The sequence below is a fragment of the Cimex lectularius genome, unplaced genomic scaffold (assembly GCF_000648675.2).
Source record: "Cimex lectularius strain Harlan isolate CLEC.00 unplaced genomic scaffold, Clec_2.1 scaffold122, whole genome shotgun sequence".
Lineage (NCBI taxonomy): Eukaryota > Metazoa > Arthropoda > Insecta > Hemiptera > Cimicidae > Cimex > Cimex lectularius.
Window position 1 is genome coordinate 274,117 of NW_019392735.1, and position 21,519 is coordinate 295,635.

Consider the following 21,519-nt stretch of genomic DNA (forward strand, 5'->3'; position numbering starts at 1 on the left):
CTGTATTACAAATTATGCAATCACGGGAACTACCATTATTGCTCCTATGAAGCCAGACTTGCTTTCGTAGGCCTGGATTCTCTGGAGGATAGAAGAGTTTTGGCTTCAGTTGTGTTTCATTGGAAGATCCTAAATAATTTTATTGATTCCCCGGAGATATTATCTTGCATTGGCTTTAGGGTTCCCCAGCGTCAACTACGGACCCATGAATTTTTTGGTACTTCACGGCACAGGACCAAATACGGGTTACAGTCTTCAATCTCCACAGCTGTGCATTACTTAAGTAAACTTTCTATCAGTACGGACCCCTTCTCCTCGTCAATTCAGATCTTTAAAAAAAATATTAAACGTGCGTTAAAATGTAATTGAGGGTTTATTTATTACTTTTGTTGTGTTGTTTATTATTCTATTTATAATATTGATTTTTTGTTAAAAGTGTGCCTCTTTGCTGTTATTTTTACTGCTATTATATTTATACCATTTTTTAGAATTTTATATAACGATTGTTTTGTTGTGTTACTTGACTGTCCTATGCTTGGGTACCTAACCTGTTTGGACTGTAAATAAATAAATAAAATCAAAATCCTTTGATCTTTACGTGAAAAAACTGAAGGATAAAACAGCATTTGGGAAAAATAAATAGTTGGGATAATGAAAATATAAGAGCGCATAATCAAAACGGAAATTGTAGAAATATACTTTTACATATATGTGTAATATAACATATAATAATAACTTTTACATATATGTGTAATGTAACATATAATGTGTAAGTCTTAAGAGATCTCATTGAGATGGTTTTCTAGTTTAGAACTAAAATTATATTATAGATTAAAAACATCATACATAAATACACTAGTAATAAATAATTAAATCCTATATATTAAATGAGACAAATGAAATAAAACTCGAACTCTTACGTTAAGATACTCACACAAACATCATTAGTAAAATATTCAAAGATAAAAATTTCAGACGATTCCCTCATCGCCAATATTAACTTTCTACGGGTTTTTTCTCCCTTTGAACATTGCAGAACCTAATCACTACTTTATAAATATTAAGACCAAGTGGAGTTGATATGGTTTTATGGTATTGTGTTTCTATAATGTTGTAATTATACAGAATCAACTCAATATAATGTCTTTATTGATACTGTATTTCCACACGGTCGGTTCAAAATGTGAATGCGAATAAAAATTCAAGCTATTAAATTCACAGATTGTTAAGTACGGGTTTAACAGCGGGCAGTTTATGTCTTTCAAAATAATCCAAACAAAATGTGACTAAATATAGGCAAAAACCCCGTAAAAACAGTTTTTGTGCAGTATCAACAAATCCATCACACTGGTAAAGTTCTAAAAAAAGAAAGTACTCGTTGTACTTAAAGTACAATTACTAACCACAAGTACAAGTACTTGAGTAATTGACCTTAACAAGTACGAGTCTTGAAGTGCATGTAATTGCACCCTGAGTAAACAAGTACAAGTACTTATACTTGTACTTGTAATTTCAATTATATGTACTTGTACTTGAACTTATTCACTCTATTTCAATTCCAATTTTTGTCCAATTTTAAGTCCAACTTGTAAGTACTGATTTTCCAACTCTGCCGCGCACTCCCTAGATAGAGAAGGCGACTCTATCTCCCAGTGTATTGGTGCTTCCCCAGAGTAGAAACTTCCGGATCCGCCCCGGCCGAGGTTCAGACCAAAGCATAAACAGTGTCATCGCACATTAAATTACTATAATTAAGTCCGATAAAAGAGATTTTAATTACCCAAGATGTACGTGAATATCGAGGAGTCCGTCTATTGTTTTGGTACGTCAGACCCCCAAGAAAAAATTTCAAAATAATGCAATCGGCTTAAAAGTATAAACTAATAAAATATAACGGGATTTAATTGTTACACGTCAAGTTTCAATTAGGTATCTAGAAAAGTAGATCATTTTTCCATGATTTCATTTTGAAGAAGAGAAGCACCCAGCTGAGACTAATACTTGTTATGCGATCAACCAGCCTTTAATACGATGTTGATTGGGATTCGGGTTGTGGTCTTCAAACATACAATGTTTTTATATCAACGCCCAAGCTTTCGACAAGTTTTATTGCCTTCTTCAGNTTTCTAGTCAAACGCCTGTGATATTTATGTACCTAAAGAATATTAATTGTTAAGTAATTGTTACTGTTTCAAAAAAATGCATATATATGTAAGAGGCTATTAAGAAGAGGTTTTTATTTATTTATTTATTATTTATGTATATAGTTTGTATATATACATATCGAGAAGTGTGTAATGTGTTTAAGTTATGACTTTGTATCTATCCCCTGAAGAAGGCAATAAAACTCGTCGAAAGCTTGGGCGTTGATATAAAAACATTGTATGTTTAAAGACCACAACCCGAATCCCGAACAACATGATTTCATTTTGCTTAATGGATTCTTATATTTTCATTATCCCACCTATTTATTTTTCCATAATCCTTTCAAATGTTATTTTGTCATTCAGTTTTTTTACGTAACAAATGAACAAAGGATTTTGATTTTGTCTAAATTGCTTTCCGACCAAGTATCAAGGTATAGGAAACTGAGGGACAATATGGCATCGCATAAATCCATGGCTTAACAACTTTTAGGGCAAAATATTGTGCCGTTCCTTGGCCTTTTACTTCCGATTCTTTTTGGCTTTTACTGTCCTTTGAAAGAAAATCACAAAGGAAATTCCTACCTCTTTATTTTCATTTCACTTAAAGAGCCGGCTGTCCAAGTGCCTCCGTAATTGGAAAACATATTTGTCTGTCAAACCGCAAGCTTCTCCGCTATCTCTCAGGCCCTATATTATGAATTATGACTGTATAAAGATTTAGGTAAGTCGATTTTGGTCTTGGCGAATCATCTTCTGGAGAAAATGACCTACTGTAAATTGCCGAGCCATCTCTGGATAGGCTGGATTTGCCTTCGTGCTTGAGCTGCATTTGCCTTCTTCCCTTTTCGAAAATAATAATGATTGAAGGGTTTGTGCTTGCCGGAGAATAAATTGAAAGAAAATATTTATAATCGAACATATGTAAAAATATTCAGAATGTGAGATATCTTGGATTTAGCAGGAGAGTAGTTTGATTATTTCAGATCAATTTGATTTGCCTACAATCTTTATCTTGGTCTATCACGAGTGTTTCAGCTTCTCGCCATCGTCACAGACCCGTCAACTAATAGTGGAATGTACCTAGTTACAGAAAGGACCAAAATGAAGGATAATCAAGTCGCAGACCTCATGGTAGGTCACACAATTTATCGGAAATCTTTTTGAAGTTAAAGAATTTTACAACAACAGAATAAGATTGGATTATCGGACAGAATGAGCAGAATAAGACCTCTCTTTCATAAGTTATATGTCGTTAAGGAAACAGTAAGAAAAAATAAATAACCGGATTAATAAACAACCTCTCTCGGCTTAGAAAAAAATATAAATAAAAAACAGGCAAAGATAAAAACGGATAAAAAAGTTAATGCTCAACAAGCGGTAATAATTTATCAACAGTCTTTATCCTTCTAACGTCGGGTATGTTATAAAAGTATTCACCTGTAATACCCACATGTCCAGGACAAGGAAAACGGCATTTAAACGGCGTTCAGGCCTATTTCTAGCGATTACATGCTCCGGTAGCACAAACAGAGTGATTATATGATAATAAACGGCTTGGCCATCTGATCGTGGGTGGAGGCGAACAACCTCCCCTCATTCATAATTTCCAGTCCGAAAAACAATCAAGGAGCAAATCCTGGATTCGTTGTTAATTACTGGACTTCTGGGCCTTTTTAATTAAAAGGGCCGTGGTCCCGCGTTGCTTGAAACTTTCGCCGAATGATTTTTTTTTCTTCCTCTCCTTTCCTACGTTTCATTTGATTGTTACACCTCCGTTGCCAAACGGGGAGAACGCCTTGATTTAATAAGCCGCGCTCCATTAAACCGATTCAGATAAAAACACGAAGCGGAAGTCCTATAAAGCTAAACTCTAAGAAATTGTTGGAATTTCTGACATTTCCTGCAATGAAAAGATCTCAGAAGGAGAAAAAATTCCACACAACTCTCCCTTTTCAACTCATAAAAAGTTCAACACACAAAAACAATAAACAGGAATACTTTATAAATCAACATCAACATTAAAAACATTGAATAATAGTACTATTATGATTTGGTTGTTGCAAAATTTCTGCAGGTTTTGAAAATTTGTTTTAGTTTCGCAGGTGGTTGTCATATAAACAAAGCTAAATCCTCAAATCTAATTTATAGATTATAATAAATACTGTTAACTTCTTCTTCTTCGATCATTTATACAAAACATTTCAGTTTATATTGAATTTTATAAGAGTACCTGTGAAATTAAATATGTCCAAACTAGATTTTTGTCAAATCCGGCCCAAACCGCGCGGAACATCAATGTACAGTTTGAGCGAATGCACGATTTCAGAGATTTCACCTTGGAATTTTCGATCTCGAAGACAGGAAAGGTCGCGCCTTCCGTTGTGGACGACGACCAACTCAAAACGTTGATGGAAGAAAATTCGCGTAAGACAACACGGGAAATTGCGGAAGAGCATAGCGATAACCACTCAATCTTGGTTCGCCATCTGGAGCAAATTGGTAAAGTAAAGAAGGTCGACAAGTGGGCAATGTACGAACCAACCGAAACCCAAAGAAATCGACGCTTTGAAATTTACTCATCTCTTCTGTTGCGCCACCAAACAGAAGATGCCATCTCTGTTTCTCGATGAGAAATCTATTCTGGACGATAACAGGAGGTGTGCAGGTCAGTGGTTGGACATGGATGAAGCGCCAAAACGTTTTGAAACCAAATCTGCACCGATAAAAGATTATGACTGTTTGGTTGTGTACTGGTGGGGTTGTTCACTATAATTTCCTGAATTGCCAAGAAATTCATAAATTGCGCGGGAAACTGCATCGTCTTTGGCCAGCAACCAAGACTTTACGATAACGCCAGGTCACGTGTCGCAATGCCAACCCAGCGGCAACTTAACGACTTAGGCTATGAAACCTTTTCAACCTTCCTTTACTATGAAACCGCACCCTCCATATTCACCTGACCTCTCTCCTACGGACTTCCACTTTTTTTACGAATTTGATCACTTCTTGAGGGATTAAATTTTTAGAGAACGCGGTGAAGCCGAAAACGCCTTCTAGGAGTTTATTGTAAATCGGAATAAAGTTTTTTACGTCAGTGGAATAAAAGCGCTTATTATACGTTGGAAAAGGTGTTTTGATTGCCATGGAAAATATTTCCAATAAATTTTCTTTATTTTACAAAAATTAAAACTAGCCGAAGGTCGTGGGATCGAATCCCGTTTGTGACACTAATTTTTCATTTCAACCAAAAACCTAAGATAAGAAGAATAATTAATTGGATTAATTAATATGGTCAGTTACGACCACTGAGCAAATATGGATTAAAAATGGTTTTGACTGCCTTTTCAAAAACCTGCATTATTTTTGCACCAGCCCCAATATTATTGATTAATTGGGCACAGGAGATTATTATCAATACCAATTATATTGAGGTCAACGTTAATTACTGTTGCCCAGCATTACATTAACCAGGGAAGGAAATTGAATTAGAATATTACATCAAATCGGCACTTTAGCAATAAATAAGGTGTAAATTCGATATTCATCTCTTTAACTTAGAGGTACGGGAAAATGGAAAATGCGATATCCATACTTTAGAGACCATTATTTCAACGTATATTACCTGAAAGATAATCTTCACATTTTGATTGGTTTGGGTAAATCGATCCCTTCCTTTTTCACGGCTAAATTTTAGCAATTTAATTAATTAATAATAAATAATAAGTTCATAACAAAGCTTGCTTGAGGAAACATCATGATAAGAAGGAAAAAAATGTAAATATTTTTTGAGAATATTAAATGCTCAGATGTAAGGCTGGCGTCGCACAAGGGAACGTTCTTGGTCCCATCATATATACACATCCCAACATCATCATTCCCTCCTGTCTGAAGAAACAGCAATTGTCCCTTTTATACTATACGTCAATATCGAATTCTGGTACAATAAGACCAAAAACCGTCTTGACTTTTACTGTACAAAATCAGTTTCAAGTAAGTCAAATACTAAGGATTATACGTAGACACAGACGGACGTGAAATCCTTACAGAGGAGACGACAGATCAGGCTTAAGAGACAACTTAACCTCCTCGCCGCAAAATTTCTCATATTGAGTCCTTCGATTGCTGGACATAGTGTCAGTGCCAAGCAGAACAAACATAAGCGCATATATCTTTGAAATATGTATTTTGATATGTACATGGTAGAAATATTATTATGTCGTGGCGTTAAGGATATAAGCAGGACGTCACAAGAATCAATTTTTCAAAATTTGTCTGTGCCCAACAAGAACAAAGCATGAACGTTGAATTAAAGTTGAGATTTAGGTGCTATTATTCAGTAGTGCTTTTTGAAATAATTGTGATGTCAGACAACGTGTTTTCGGGGATATAAGGAGGGAGTGGCGAGACGCACTCCCTTACTTCGAAATCCGCCTTTGTCCATCGTGAAAGGTGTGCAGGAGTTCCGGAAGGATTACTTGCTAGCGTTCAATATAAAGTTCAAAGTTAGTTGATATTAGACAGTAGAGGAGTTTTTAAACAACTGTGCTATCAGACAACGCATTAACATGCACGGGTGAGGCAAAACGCTTACCCATTTCGAAAAAAAAATGCAAAAACTTTTGAAGTACGCTAATGGAAAATTCACCAATTTCGTGGTCCGCTTGACCAATTAATATATTACAATTTATTAAGGTTTTTAGTTGAGATAAAAAAGTCAATGGCACGAGCGGGATTCGAACCCACGATCTTCGGCTAGAATCGCCGCTGCTCTACCACTTGACTTCGATCCACTTGGACACTAACTTCCCATCTCAACCCCACCTTTTGAATTTTCCCTCCTTTTCGCCATTTTTCAAATGTCGTGTAATCGGATTGGATTCTCAACGACAAATGGCTAATAGGAAAATTTGTCCAGGAATAAACAAATTTATATGAATTTCCCGCTTACTATAGTTAGGTTAATTGAGAAGTTTTCGAGTGAATAAACTATAGATTATACAAAAACAAAACAAACATTAGTAGCGAAAGTGATTCATCAAATATAATCTTAATGATACTATACATTTTAGCCTTTTTTCTAAAATTAAAATAAAAATTTACTCCTTTTCTTACAGAATTTTTAATGCAAGCTTTTTAAACGGCATTATGTTTACCGGTCTGATTGACCAAATTACTTCTTTCAATTAATTATTCTTTTTTATGTAAGGTCTTGGTTGAAATGATGAACCCTTTTTTAAAAGGGTTTCATGTAATTTATGGTTAAATTTTCAATTGAGATCCTTTTTATAATGAATGAATTATTAATATCTAACTAATAGTGCATTCAACTAGGCTATTGTTAATGGCATGCGCCGAATTTTATTGAAAAAAAATCTTTAATAAAAGAAGCGACGCTGTGACGAATGGTGGCAGAAAACAACAACGCGCCTGTTCGGCCACGCATGGAATTCACACCGGGGTAAAATTTCAAACTGCGTTTTATGGGTCATAAAGGTTTTGATTTACCATTCGTACCTCCTTTCCCTAATAAAACACAAGATTTTCTTCTGTATGAAACTGCAATGTGGGCTGTAACTCCATGCCGTATCTTTCGAACCGAGGGATCTTCGCGATCCTACTCGACAAGAATGCAAATCGTCACATTCTACTTGGGGGGAAATAAAAAGGATCGAAATACACCGTTTCGTGTTTTCGGCAATATGATGAGTGATATAAAAATCACTGGGTCTTCATTTTAAATTTATTTCGGAAGAGTTTCGAATGAAGGATTTCCCCTTGGAAATCGGTTCGTCCTTGCTTTATTTCTCCAAAGTAATCTTGGCCCCGGACCTCAATTACAAGTAGGCCGATTAATAGCAGTTTAGCAAAATGCTAACGGCGCCGAACTCCTAATTTACTGAGAGAACGCCCCATCACACAAATAACATCGGCCTTTCTACAAATCTGAGGGAAACCCTGTACGAAAGGCCTGACATTGCAGGCGATCAACTGATAGCGTTTATTCTTCATTATCAACAGTCAACTCGTGCTCACCGTGTCGCCGCACAGCAAAGATGATAGCGTGCTCGATTTTTCTAAAAAGACAACCTTCCATATCTGTTTCTGGATGACACTGGTGAAGTCGTGAAGGTTGGGCACCATGTCTACTTTCTCGATCGATGCTTTTACAAAAAGTTCTGATTGGTCATTATTGATAAAAACGATCGATCAATCATCGTTATCTTCTAGGATTTGGTCATGGATTCGCTGCAACACAACTGTTGCCTGAATGAATTAGTTGTTTAGAAACCCGGTTTCACTACTGAGAGAATGATTTCCCATTTTCGTAGCTTACAATTTTTAAAATAATTAAAATACCTAAATTCCCTTTTTTTAATTTACTTTACAGTAAACATATGATTAAACTTAGAGGTAAATGCAAAGGTAATTTCACGAGCTTTCTAATGGGGGTCGCAAAATCTTAAACATTACTTTCAATTAATTAATCTTTTCATGTAAGGTTTTGATCGAAATGAAAAAGCTAGTGCCACGAGCGGGGTTCGAACCCAAGACCTTCGGCTAAATACGCCGCTGCTCTACCACTTGAGCTATCTTGACTTCTGATAGCTGGAGTGATCCACCCGGACACCAACTCCCCATCTCAACCTACACCCTTTCGAATTTTCCTTAATTTTTGGGGAGTTGGTGTCCGAGTGGATCGAAGTCACGATAGCTCATGTGCGTTGCTCTCCCACTTGAGCACACATTACATTGATTTTGTTTTTAACCGATTGTTACTCGCAGCCAAACAAAACGTTTTTCTAATTAATTTGCGTTCCATACAGCAAATATAAACACTAGTTAACTATTAAATACCTGGCTGATCCTTAAATTTCAATGTATTTTGGCATTTTAACTTACAATACATAAAGTCTGTCAAGCTCCCTCTCTCTAAACTGTAAATACTTTCGGGGTCTTTAACACAGTGAGCAAACTTGAAGTTCCACTTACGGCATAAAAGTTAGCAGTTAACGGCTAATTTTTCCATTATAGAGACCATCCGACGTTTACAAGAGAGCAATAAAAGCTTTCATAGAATTTTGTCAACCGTTAAAGTTGAACGGAAATTACATTGTGCTAGATCATTTTAATCATCTTTAAGTAAACGAACTGGAGTGGCTTTATCTTATCAATACAAACTAGACTGGATTTTTCACATATTTTTTGTATTCGCTACAAATACTAACATGCTAAGACATTGTTTTATGTTATTTAATCATAAGCGATTCTCGTTATATTATATATATATATATATATATATATATCGACATTTTTGACGAGAAACCAAATAATAAGTATACCTACATAGCACATATGGTTTTATTTCTATAAACCCTAATCCAACTACAATTAAAGACACTGATTGCTGGTCGTACTCATCGCTGTAAGGGTCTTGGGATCGAATTCCAGCAGCCAAGAATTTGAATTCAAAGTACATAAATGGGCTCTTTTTTAAAACCCGGATACCCTAGCGGATGATTTGATCTTTCCTGTTACAAACCACCATAGATGAAAATTTTGAACTTATTATTATTAATCATCGATCCTCATTATAGAAATTATTGATATATTTAACGAGAAAACAGTTTTTGGATTCTCCAAAATAAAAATATAATTTATGGAGTATAGAATGATGAGAGAGTTGGAAGATAGAAAAATAGATAAAGTGAAAGAGATGGGAGATACGGACAAATATATGTAGACCGAAAGATAGATACAGAAAGAGAGAGAGAGAGAGAGAGAGAGAGAGAGAGAGAGAGAGAGAGAGAGTGAGGAAGGGGGAGGAAGGGAGAGGTAGGGAGAGAGGGAGAGAGAGAGAGGGAGAGGGAGAGCGAGAGCGAGAGAGAGAGAGAGAGAGAGAGAGAGTAATAAAGGAGAGAAAGAGGTAGTTAACATAATAATAATAATAATATAGATAATACAGGTAGAAAAACAAATAAATAGATAGATATAATAAAGAAAAATAGATATAGATAGATAGAGAGGAGAGACGAGTAAGAGAGAGGTTGAGAGACAGATTTATTGCTAGTTACATAGATAAATAGAGAGAGAGAGAGAGAGAGAAAGAGAGAGAAAGAGAGAGAGTGAGGAAGGGAGAGAAAGAGAGAGGTAGGGAGAGAAAGAGAGAGGGAGAGCGAGAGCGAGAGCGAGAGAGAGAGAGAGAGAGAGAGCGAGAGCGAGAGAGAGAAAGAGGGAGAGAGAGAGAGAGTGAGGGAGTGTGTGAGAAAGGTTGATGGATAGATGTGTACTAGTATATTAGTTATTTAGATCAAAAAGACAGCTAATATCTCGGTAATTCTTTTGTTGTTGTTTTGTTATTTGCTTAGTTGATGCCCCATTTACTGAACAGTAGGCTGCTTTTTTGATATTATAACCTTTAATTTTTAGCTAATTAAACTCCCTTTAATTGAGCTAATTTAATACCGAAAATTCTTGTTATAAAAATATTTTTTATGAAATTTTCGTAAACATGTCCAAGAACAGTGAGGGTCCCTTCGAGTGAGGGACCATGAAAAAAGCAGTACGTGATAAATAGACTTTCATGTATTTCTTGTTAGTCCGTCGTTGATAAAATAGCTTTGTTTCGGCAGACATCTCACAACTGTGATAATGGAGTCTTGCCTTGCAAACGAAGGTCAGAAGATCTACTAGCAGCTGAAAAAGATTATTCATCAACGTGCCTAATATGAACAGCATGCATGCTAAAAAAAAATCTTGAACCCTTTAAACCTTTCAAACTGGGAAGTAGAGAAGTAAACAGCAACGAATTTAATTCGTCAAGAACAAAAAATTTACGACTTGGACAATCGTAAAAGACAACGGAGACAACCGACCAACGCTCCTATCTTATCTGTACAAGTTGTTAACAAATTCAGGAAACGCCTTTATATTTATATTCCGAGCCTTCGTAGATTGTTGTGACATGTAAACAATTTATTTTTTTATTGGCGATTTTTTTAATATCTCACTTAAATGTCTTTTAATGTCTCTTAGGAAAATGTTACACTATTGGAAAGATTCAATTGAACATTTGTGAGATATACGGTTGGATTTAAAACATTAGTTCTGTCCTGAAACCATTATTCCATGTCACTGAAACATATACCATCTGATTTGACAAACCGCAGCTCTATGTATACATCATATTTTTATAGTTGGATCTAGAATAAGTTGGACTTTTTCGATTTTTGTGAACTTCTGCATATTAAAAACACTCAAAAGATATAGTGTCTCTAAGGGAGAGGTTTTTAGTGGAGCAAACGTTACGACTTAATAAACAGCGTAGGTCATACCAGAATGTTGATCAGAGACCTCTAGATGTGAAGTAGGTCCGAGTAAGCTCATCTATTTGTTACATTTAAACGGAAGTATACTTTTTTTGAAAAACCAATGTTTTCATTGGTAACTACATAAAATCTCCGACTCTTAGTTCTTCAGTGCTAGCCGAATTGTGCAGTTTGTGAACGGGCAGAAATAGAACTTTGTAACCCCGGTCGTGTAATTTTATCAAACGCCATTCCCTGCCCAGGTTTTGTCCGGAAAATGTCGGCCTGGAGAGTTATAATTTGTAACTTGTAGCACACGGGGAAGAGTGAAATCAATTCCTTCTACGCATTCCAGCACGTATAATTCGTGATAATGGTATTTACACGCCCCCGGGCATCGATCTCCTTAACGCCTCAACGTTCTCAAAAGAATTTTCAGTATTATACCCTTTTCAACATATAGTTAATCTCAATATTGAAAACCCGCTACCGAACCGAAGTTGTTTGGGTTAATTTGTAGAACCTGGTTTCTGCAGCTGCAGAGAGTTTTGTAGAATATCCTTCTTATTATTATGTGATAAAACACAAAGAACTGCAGATAACTGCTGTTGACACCAACGAAATTTTATTGTAATAATGACTGTCCAAAACCTTAATATTTTTCGTGTTTAGTTGGAAACAAGGTGTCAATCTTAAAACGGGATGAGAATTAATAGGATTGATCTAAACCCACGTACTTTGATTTATCTAGGAGATGTAGAACGTGAGTCGTACCATCTCTACAATATATTGAGCTAGAAGCTGCATTACTGCATGGGCTGACTAGAACTTTTTTAATTGTATATTATATTCTATCAATACAAGATTCACTGACGTTTTGAAGGATGAAATCAAATTTCGAGTTAAATACCTGTTAATAGTAGATGGAAATATTCCGTCATTATTATCATCCCTAAATCTCACAAACCTCCTAACCTGATCTCATCCCTAATGACCTCTTAGCCTGCTTCCCGCATTGCCCAAAATCCACGAACGACTTCCTTTAAAACGCTTAATACTAATCCTTGGCACTTATAAAAATCTTTCCCTCTTACCAATTCGGTTTCCGTCCTCAACATTCCACTATCCAAGAATGTTTTAGAGAGGCGACATCAACTCATCGGCCCTAGAAAAAAAAGGAACATTGCCTGGCCACGTTCGTAGACGTAGCACAGGCTTTCGTCAGGGTCTGGGTAGGTCAACCAGACTTTTTAAACTTAAACACTTCCTATCCTCTCATTATTACCTTTTGTTGAAATCCTACCTAACTGATTGATGTTTCGGAGTGAGGTGCAGCAATGAGTTCAAGTCAAATAAGTACAGGCCGGCGTACCGCAAGGGAGTATCATTGGTCCTATCCTTTACATCATTTGATCTACCAATACATCCTGAAACTATTATCACCACCTATGCGGAAGACAAAGCAATCCTGTCTTCTAACTCGAATCCTTCTTCCAATATCCAGGAATACCTTGAGCTTATCGAAGACAGGTGCAAAAAATTGAGGACAAGACCAAACGGAATAAAATGCCCACTGTGTACATTAACGCGGAAAAAGCAGGTCTGCCCTCCATTGAAAATCGACAACAAAGAAATATCAGTTTCCACTCAAGTCAAATACCTGACACTATATCTCGAGAAGACTGACGTGGAATCCCCACACAAGACTTACAAAACAATAACTTAATACAAGACTTGGACTTCTACGAAGATTTCTAAGAACGAAATCGACTTTGACAACTTAGACAAAGCTAACATTGTACAAGACTGTACTAAGACCAATATGACCAGAGGAGTAGAACTGTGGGCTACTGCCAAGCCATCCAATATCCAGCGCGTCCAGTCCAACTAATAGAAAGTCCTTAGACAAATAGTCAAAGCGCCTTATGTCACTATCCTTCATCCTCAAAGACCTCAACATTCCTTTTGGCAACGAAATGATCCGGTCCAGATATATCCCAACCAGATATATCCAAACCATTCTGCTCGAGCCCTCTCCACTAGTTCCCATCCTGACAACCCGCCACATCGCCTCAACCGACGGTGGCCTCGGGACCTCCTTGACACCTAATCATACACATCGAGCGCCAACAATGGCTGGCTCTTTAACGCAAGTGTTCTACCAATGCAGTGCTGGCATTAGTGCTAGTGATGTGCTGTGTGATACATTAAACATGTGTACATATTTGTATAGTAGCATCCTAAGGTCTGTAGTATGCTATGGTGCGCAGGTCTGGGGTTACTTATACTTGAAGGAAATAGAAAATGTACAGAAATACTTCATCAAGAAACTGCTCTGCCTGCCAACTAGTACCCCAGACTACATCCTATAGTCCTCGGTCACACCACTCTACAGTCACACTTTGAGCCTGCATTTGAAATATTTAAGTAAAATACTGAATCACACACCTGACAGACTGACGCAGTTTTTGGCCGACGTAGTAATAAATAAAGGCATATTATGGCACAAGCAGCTGTCAGAGTTAGGTAGGCTGTACGGTGTAGGAGTAAGTAGGGAAGAACTGAAGTCCTCTAATACCACGGACCTGATAAAAAAATGGGAGGAGAGCAAAAGGAAAGACCTGGTAACCCGCGCGAGAAACAGCTTACATCACAACTTGTACGCAAGACTGGATTTTCACTTAGGGCGAAACTACATGGAGTGCTCTGATATGACAGCCTATGAAGTGTCTCTGGTCTTGAGGGCGAGGGGTGAATTACTTCAGCTGAACTGCCAACCGTGGAGACAGGACCGCGCCATCAATTGCTCCTTATGTAACCTCAACGTCCCGGAGGACACTCTCCACTTCATGGGAGTGTGCCCCGTTCTGAGAGAGTTCCGCCAAAGGTACTTTGGGAAACTGAAGCTGGATGTAGAAGAAGTCATTGCAATCCTCAACGAAAGGGATAACTGGAGGAAGCTTGTGGTGTACCTCACTCACGCCCTGCGGTACCCAAAATACCTGGTTGACCAATTCTATTTTTAAAATCAAAGTTCATTCTAAAGGTACAAAAATTGATAGAGCAACTCGACAGACGGCTAAGGACATTGTCAATTTAGCTTTTTCTTTGGAAATGTAAAGTTAATGTAAATACTTTGTGTAAATAAAGCCTTTATTCATTCATTCATATTTGTATAGTATACGATCAGTATGTATAGTATAGGTAACAAATACATTTAAAGTAAAAAAATTTAGTAGATAAATAAATACGCCCTCTTGTATTTGAAGAGAAACAGGTCAACTTTATGAAATATTAAAAATAGTGAATCACTTACAATATGGCACAGAACAAAAAGTAGCTAATAATTTTAAGCTAGTAATTAAATTTTAAACTAAGCCGCTAAAAAGGAAAACGACCAAAATCTCGTAAACCTTCATGTGATTAAGGTATCACAGAAAGATTAAAAAAGATCGCTAGAGTTAAAAAAGAATAATGAAGCTTCATTTGTGCACATTATAAAAACATGCAATAAGATTAGAAGAGTACTCATTAAAAAACAAACAACAATCCTTCACGTGATACATATCGATAAATTAATTATTATGTAGCCAAAGCAAAACTGGGGGGGGAAAAATGAGATTTTAACGAAGAGAGTTGTCGTAAATACGTGTAACTCATTATTTTCGGAAACTGGGTAATTCTCCTGGCTGCCATCAATTTTTCTCGCTTTTTGGCTGTGCAACTGTTCCACCCATCATTAATTCACGCCGTGCTCCTCTGGGCAAAGCGGCTGCCCTAATCGGTCCGTTTATTACGCAAACTGCTTTGGAAATTAAAAAAACCCCTGCCGCAATCCTTCCCTTGGGGGTAATTTGAGGAAAATGTCTTTCCCCCCTAACCACATAGGTACTGCTATGAACCAACATTAGTCACAACTGGGCCTTGTTATACAAATACATACTGTGATATTAGAATTGCGAAAATAATTAAACAAAACGTAGGAAATTATTGACAAATTACAATTACATAATACGAGAGATGCACCCAATTTATCGAATGCTGTTAAGTATTGGAGATGAAAGATGTTTAACTGGGGATGAAGGGTTTTTAAAAGAGGCATCTATATTAACTTCTTACGATTGTGAGAAAGTTGGAGAAGAACAAATGGGAACTCGGTGTGGAAAGTAAAGTTGGATACGATGTAGGAGCTTGGGCAATGGTTAGAAGGTTTGTGGACTGGTGCGACTGGATTTCTGTAGGTTGAACCTCACAGTTCAATTCCGAACGTCCAGGTTTAGTAAAAATAAGGCGGTTCTTTTGTGGTTAGAGCGGACGTCATTGGTTGCAGGAAGAGTTACAAGGTTAACTAGGTTGAGTATGATTCTTCATTTCTTGAAACATTCTTCCAAGGACAACGGTGGGGGTTTCTGAAGATCACTGTTGGGTCTGGGTTGGCTGAAAGTATCGTCTGCATATGTAAGGAGCACTGTATGGGGATAGATAAGAGTGTCTGCAGTGTATAGTGTGTACTGAATAGAGAATGGGACCAAAGATACTACCATGCGGAACACCCGCTTCGGCAAAGTGGTTAGGAGAGAAATGTGTTCCGATTTATAAGATCGTGAAGTAAGTTAAGTAGTTTCTGAAGTAAAGGAGGGATAACGTCCAACTACACGTTGGGTGTCACGAAAGGGTTCAGAACTATTTTACAGTAGTGTCAATTCTCAATTAAAAAGCAATGGGCTATTCTGGGATTCGAACCCACAATCGATAGCGTGATGGACGCCCTAATTACTTGACCACCGGGAAATTAATTATGTTAAACATACATTAATAATAGCTATATGTTTTTATGATTTTTTTTATCAACTGATGAAAATAAGATTAATCCGGATCTTTTGAAAGGTAAGAAATTAAATAGAGCATGTCTATTTGTTAATACAAATAAGAGATCGTGAAGTCCAATAATAGAATTACGTAGTTTGTTTCCACCGAAGAAAAAACTGATGAAAATCGTTGGTGATGAATTTGACAAAGGCGAGGAATCAAAGGGGTTGGCATGATTTTCACCCCGGGGACAACTGCTGACAACCGGAGGCACTTCTTCCTGGCCTGCTGCCAGATGCTATCAGGTTTACCGAGTCAGCAGTACGGAGGAAATCCGATTTGCCTCAGACTCAATGCACAACTTGACGTCTCGTTTTACATAAATGAGTGTAAACGTGTAAAGTTTGAACACCTCGATTGCCAGAGAAAGAGTTTATTTTCCTACTTATACTTTACTGATACTTAGTACTATCCTAAGAGAAAAAGATAATAAACCAAACGGGAACGAACCGTTCGTTAATGCTTTACGGTGTGAAAATGAATTTAAAGTTTGCGAATTTTCACAACCGATTAAATATAAATTAACAACACGATTATCTTTTATAATACATACTCGAAATGGAAATATTCGCACGTCGCTTTTCGTTTAGTTTTATTTTCACAAGTTCAACAAATTGTCGGAAGTAATTTTTCTCTTTCAAAATGATGAGTGGGATTGGGCGGACCCAATAGGGAATGAGTAATGATCAAGCATCTTAAATAAATATATGTATGTATCCAAATCAGTTCACTGAACTTCAAAAGGTAATTGAAATCTTTTGAGAAAATTATTTGTTTCATTAGCAGAGGAATTTTACTCAATGATTGACAATAAACTAAGTTCATACAAATAATTTGTGATTAACGATTGATTAAACTATTTAATTAATTCTGCTCTATTCTAGTTATTGATTAACTATTATTATTGTGTTGGTTTTTTTTTATTTTGTTACTTCTATTACATACATTATTGGTAAAATGGCCATGGCTTTAGGTTTAAAGTTCTGGATAAAAGCAATTGAAGGGTGTTTTGGGTTGCACAATGACCATTATTGGACTATTATCTATAGCTCTTCGTTTAAACTTTTTACCAGACACTAAGCTTTGTTAAGGATTTTCGTGTGTATCCTTAAGATCTTAGCTTTTTCTAGCTCAGAAGTAAGAATCTTAGCCTGCTTAGGCCTTCGCACCAAATAGGACATACCTCCGGAGTCTGCAATGCCCGCCAGCATTCCTACTATTTGTCCTGGGACTCGTAATCACCGAAATAAGGACTTATTTTTAACGTTTTTGGCAATTTGGTATTCCTCCGGGTTCATGGCCGATAGATATCATCGAACCTTCCATGGCCAATTTATCGGCTACTTTGTCACCTCTCTGCCCTGTATCCCCTGGCTCTCAAACAAAGGTAATTTTGAAGTTGTGCCCAGTTTCAAACGACTTTGGCCTTTCCTAGAGTATTTCGATACAATTCAGAAGGGCTATGGATTTTAAGTGGAACAACGGACAACGGCGAAAAGAAATATTGGCCCCCCTGCGAATGTTGGGGTGTGCAATTATTAAAGCCGGGAACACACCCGATGCAACGCCAGGCGACGCTACCCGACGCAAATCCCAAGTCCAATTTTCCATAAGATTGTATTACCCACGTGCACATCTGACCGATGCTATGGTATGCTACCCTAACCTGCGCTTCGCAATCCCCACTGTCCAGATTTTTGTCGAGTAGCATTAGAAGACAAAAGAACCGGACACTCATATTTTTAGTCAAACTACATGTATTATTGTTGATCTATGAATTACAACATACTTAGTTTTATATAAACCAAATTAACCGATATCATTAGTTTTTATTATAAAAAAAATAATTTTAATGGTTTGGTAAAAAATAGATCAAAACACCGGAATATCATTTTTTGACATAATGAATTTAACTAACAATTTATTACACTGTTTTGCTCATAAAATTTAACTAACAATTTATTACACTGTTTTGCTCATAAAATTAAACTAAAAATTTATTTCATGATTTTGCTAATAAAATTTACACCATTTTCGTCGAGTAGCGTCAGAACAGGTCAATCATATTTTTTAATTACGTAGTAATGCAAATAACTTTAACTGTCAAAGAGGTAGGTCCATGACTGGCATTTACATTTGGTGGAGCTAAGCGGGATCGAACCGCTGACCTCTTGCATGCCATGCATGCGCTCTCCCAGTTAAGCTGTTTATTTCAAACTAAGTGTATATAATTTTGTCGTTATATGAATTACAACATTCCTATTTTAATGTAAATCAAATTAAACGATATCAAAAAATCATTAGTTTTTATAAAAATTATTTAATTATGATGGTTAGGAAGAAAATTTATCAAAACATCGGAATAACTTTATTTAAAACAGTTAAATTTAGCAAACAATTTATTAGATGTTTGTGCTCATAAAATTTAACTAACAATTTATTACAAGGTTTTGCTCAAAATAATGCATTAAGAACAAAAGAGGGGTTGCGATTGTAATACTGATTTGTGATATACGCTGTGTGACTGTACTTGGCGTGCGCTTGACTACTAAAACGTGGCAAGGGGACGGGTAGCATAGGGTAGCGTAGCATAGCGTTGCATCGGGTAATGTGTTCCCGGCCTTAAGGGTGCTTAAAATTAATTCAAATAGTTTTTGCTCAAAAAGCTCTTTGCCGTAATTTACTTTGCCGTAAAAATAGTAATCCGTCTTGTCGATGTGGGGAACGAAGTCCGTTTCTTTTCCATAAGTCCTCTACCCTATCATGGCTGATTTGGTTTAAAACCTCTTAATTTACACAGTTTTGTGTTGTTAATTAAAGATCATTTCTGAATATGCCAAAAATTCTCGGCCCTTAGTGCTTCGGCTGCATCTTGCAAATCCATTTCGACGGTAAAACCAATTAGAGAGGTATGTTATGGTTCTTTTAGAATGTCTAAATTTCAATTATTTTTAAACTGTATTTATATCATCGTTTGACATAGCCGTGGGTTTGAGCATTTAAAGGTTTTTTGCAAAGACATCGTATGTTGTAAGTCTTATGAAGGAAAACTTGTCAAAGGTTGTTAAAGAAGGATCTTGAGGCGTCGAGCCGGCCAAAGACAACCGGCCGGAATAGACGGACCGAGTTATGATCAGTTTGACATCAGTCCATCATAGACAACTCTATTATTTCATCACGTGTGAAACTTAAAACTAACCTTGCACTTATCTTGTCCAGTGTCTGGTGGTGTTTGGTTGTAAGCCTCGCCTTCCGCGACTTTCCTGCCGCCCCGCCGCTTCGCCCTGGAAGAAGAAAAAAAAGATGAAATTATAAAACTTTGATGAAAGAAAGCCAGGAGTAAAATTTTCTAAAACGAGTCACGTAATGTATTCCGAATGGGTCGTAGAAAAATTTCATCTCCCACTCGATCAAAGAAGCAAACGATTTGCATGTCAAAGATAATCTCCGAGGGCCAAGTGTGCGATATGCATCCGTAAGCTATCTAAGCCTTTCTATCGTAAAACACGATTACAACCGAAATGGCAAAGGCGAATCGACTAGGGACGACAATTCGACGGTGCCCTTCCTTCCGAACCTTGGTCTGTGTAAAAATAAACGCCGATCTTAAGGACTTTAAGTAGGAAGTACGCTTAACGAATGCAAGTTTGCACTGATTGAGATTTATTGGTTCTATCAGGTGTGATTATAAACAGACAGGTTAAAAAAATAACACAATTTTGTACTTTAGTTTATACATAACAAAGAAACGATACGCCCAATTCAATTATTCAACTACAGTCTAATGTTAATGTATGTTAATAAGATTAGATCATGCAAAGAATCCGTATGGCATTGTTCACTCTAGGACGTTTGTCTATTTCCTTTTGCACAACAATTAATTTTTTTACAGTTCCTCAATGAAGAATGTGAAGCCGAAACTCCTAGGAGTGAATCGAAAGAAGCCAGTGAAGTGGTAAGTGTCGATCAGTTCATGGGTTCATCCATTGGCACGCCAATCAACACAAATTACCAAACACTGGATGAATCACAGTTTCTAAACAACCCTAATTTAAACAAGTTCCTCAAAATCATAAACAGTAACAAATATATATATCCTCTCATTAGGCAATAATAAAGGACAATAATAGTCCTTTATATTGGCTATTGCCCATTTAATCACAACAAAAACGGAAAACTGTGACAGAAAGATCTTGACTAGACTGCAAAGCATCAGCCCGGAATTGATATAGCCTCTTTGGATTTAAAATCTAAGAAAATAAGCGAAGAGAAACCCCAGAAAGTGCTAAGCTACTAAAACCAATGATTGCTAAGCCAGTTAGCCTGAATTATAGGATTCCTTTTTAAAAAGATAGTTCCTACTCACAGGAAGTTGTTTTCCAACCAAGTACTTTTCCAATTCATGTCGAGAGACGTAGTTGTTGTTAAACTCCTTCAACCTGATGATGAGCTAAAAGCTCGAAATCCGGACGTTAAAAAACAACTTGCTATGAGTAGGAACTATCTTTTTAAAAAGGACTGAACACCGCACTCACTCCACCATTCATCATTTCTATGAATTCTAGGATGATAACATAATAAGTCTGTTTATTGAACGAACGTAGAGAAATGAGAGGTGAAATAAATTTGAACCATTATAGAATGTCATGTGGTGGCAGGGGTACTACGGAGGGGTACGGTTAGCTTTAAGAGTCGTGTCTTTTACAAGGTTTTAAGGACCAACCAACACCACCTTACCATACCAACACCAACTTGCTACAACCAAATTATCCATGACGTTTGTTTCTTTAAGATCTGAAGATGTTACCTTTACTGCGTACATAGTGGATGGAGATCGGAAAATTTCGACTTGAGTCGTACTGAAATAGTAGGCCGTAGATGGAACAGTCGAGATAAAACTTGGTATGCAAAGGAAATGGGCTGTCTTACCAATTTAAAAGCCGGAGACAGTGTTTAATAAGTTTTTTACTTCTTATCGGATGACTCGTTAGCAATGAAATCCCTGACATTTTATTAATGGTGGACGCTAAGATTTAAATTATCCCTCAATGGTAACAGATAGATGATAAGGAAGATAGACGATGATTCACCATGTTTTACACACGGTTCTTTGTTCATTACAAGGAAGATATTAAAGAGGGAATGAGAGCAGTAGGGCCCGTTTGTAATACGCTTGTGTTCCCGAACGAAGAAAAGTG

General features: G+C 36.8%; 1 protein-coding gene across 3 annotated transcripts in view; it reads right to left on the reverse strand.

Moving 5' to 3' along the window:
* Positions 1 to 21,519, reverse strand: part of LOC106662279 (rap1 GTPase-activating protein 1) — a 378,158-nt gene that overhangs the window by 127,956 nt on the left and 228,683 nt on the right. For all 3 annotated transcript variants that reach the window (XM_014386258.2, XM_014386257.2, XM_014386256.2), the window contains exon 2: positions 19,521 to 19,605. In XM_014386258.2, the coding sequence (XP_014241744.1) occupies positions 19,521 to 19,605 (85 nt within the window). The remainder of the gene's footprint in view (positions 1 to 19,520; positions 19,606 to 21,519) is intronic.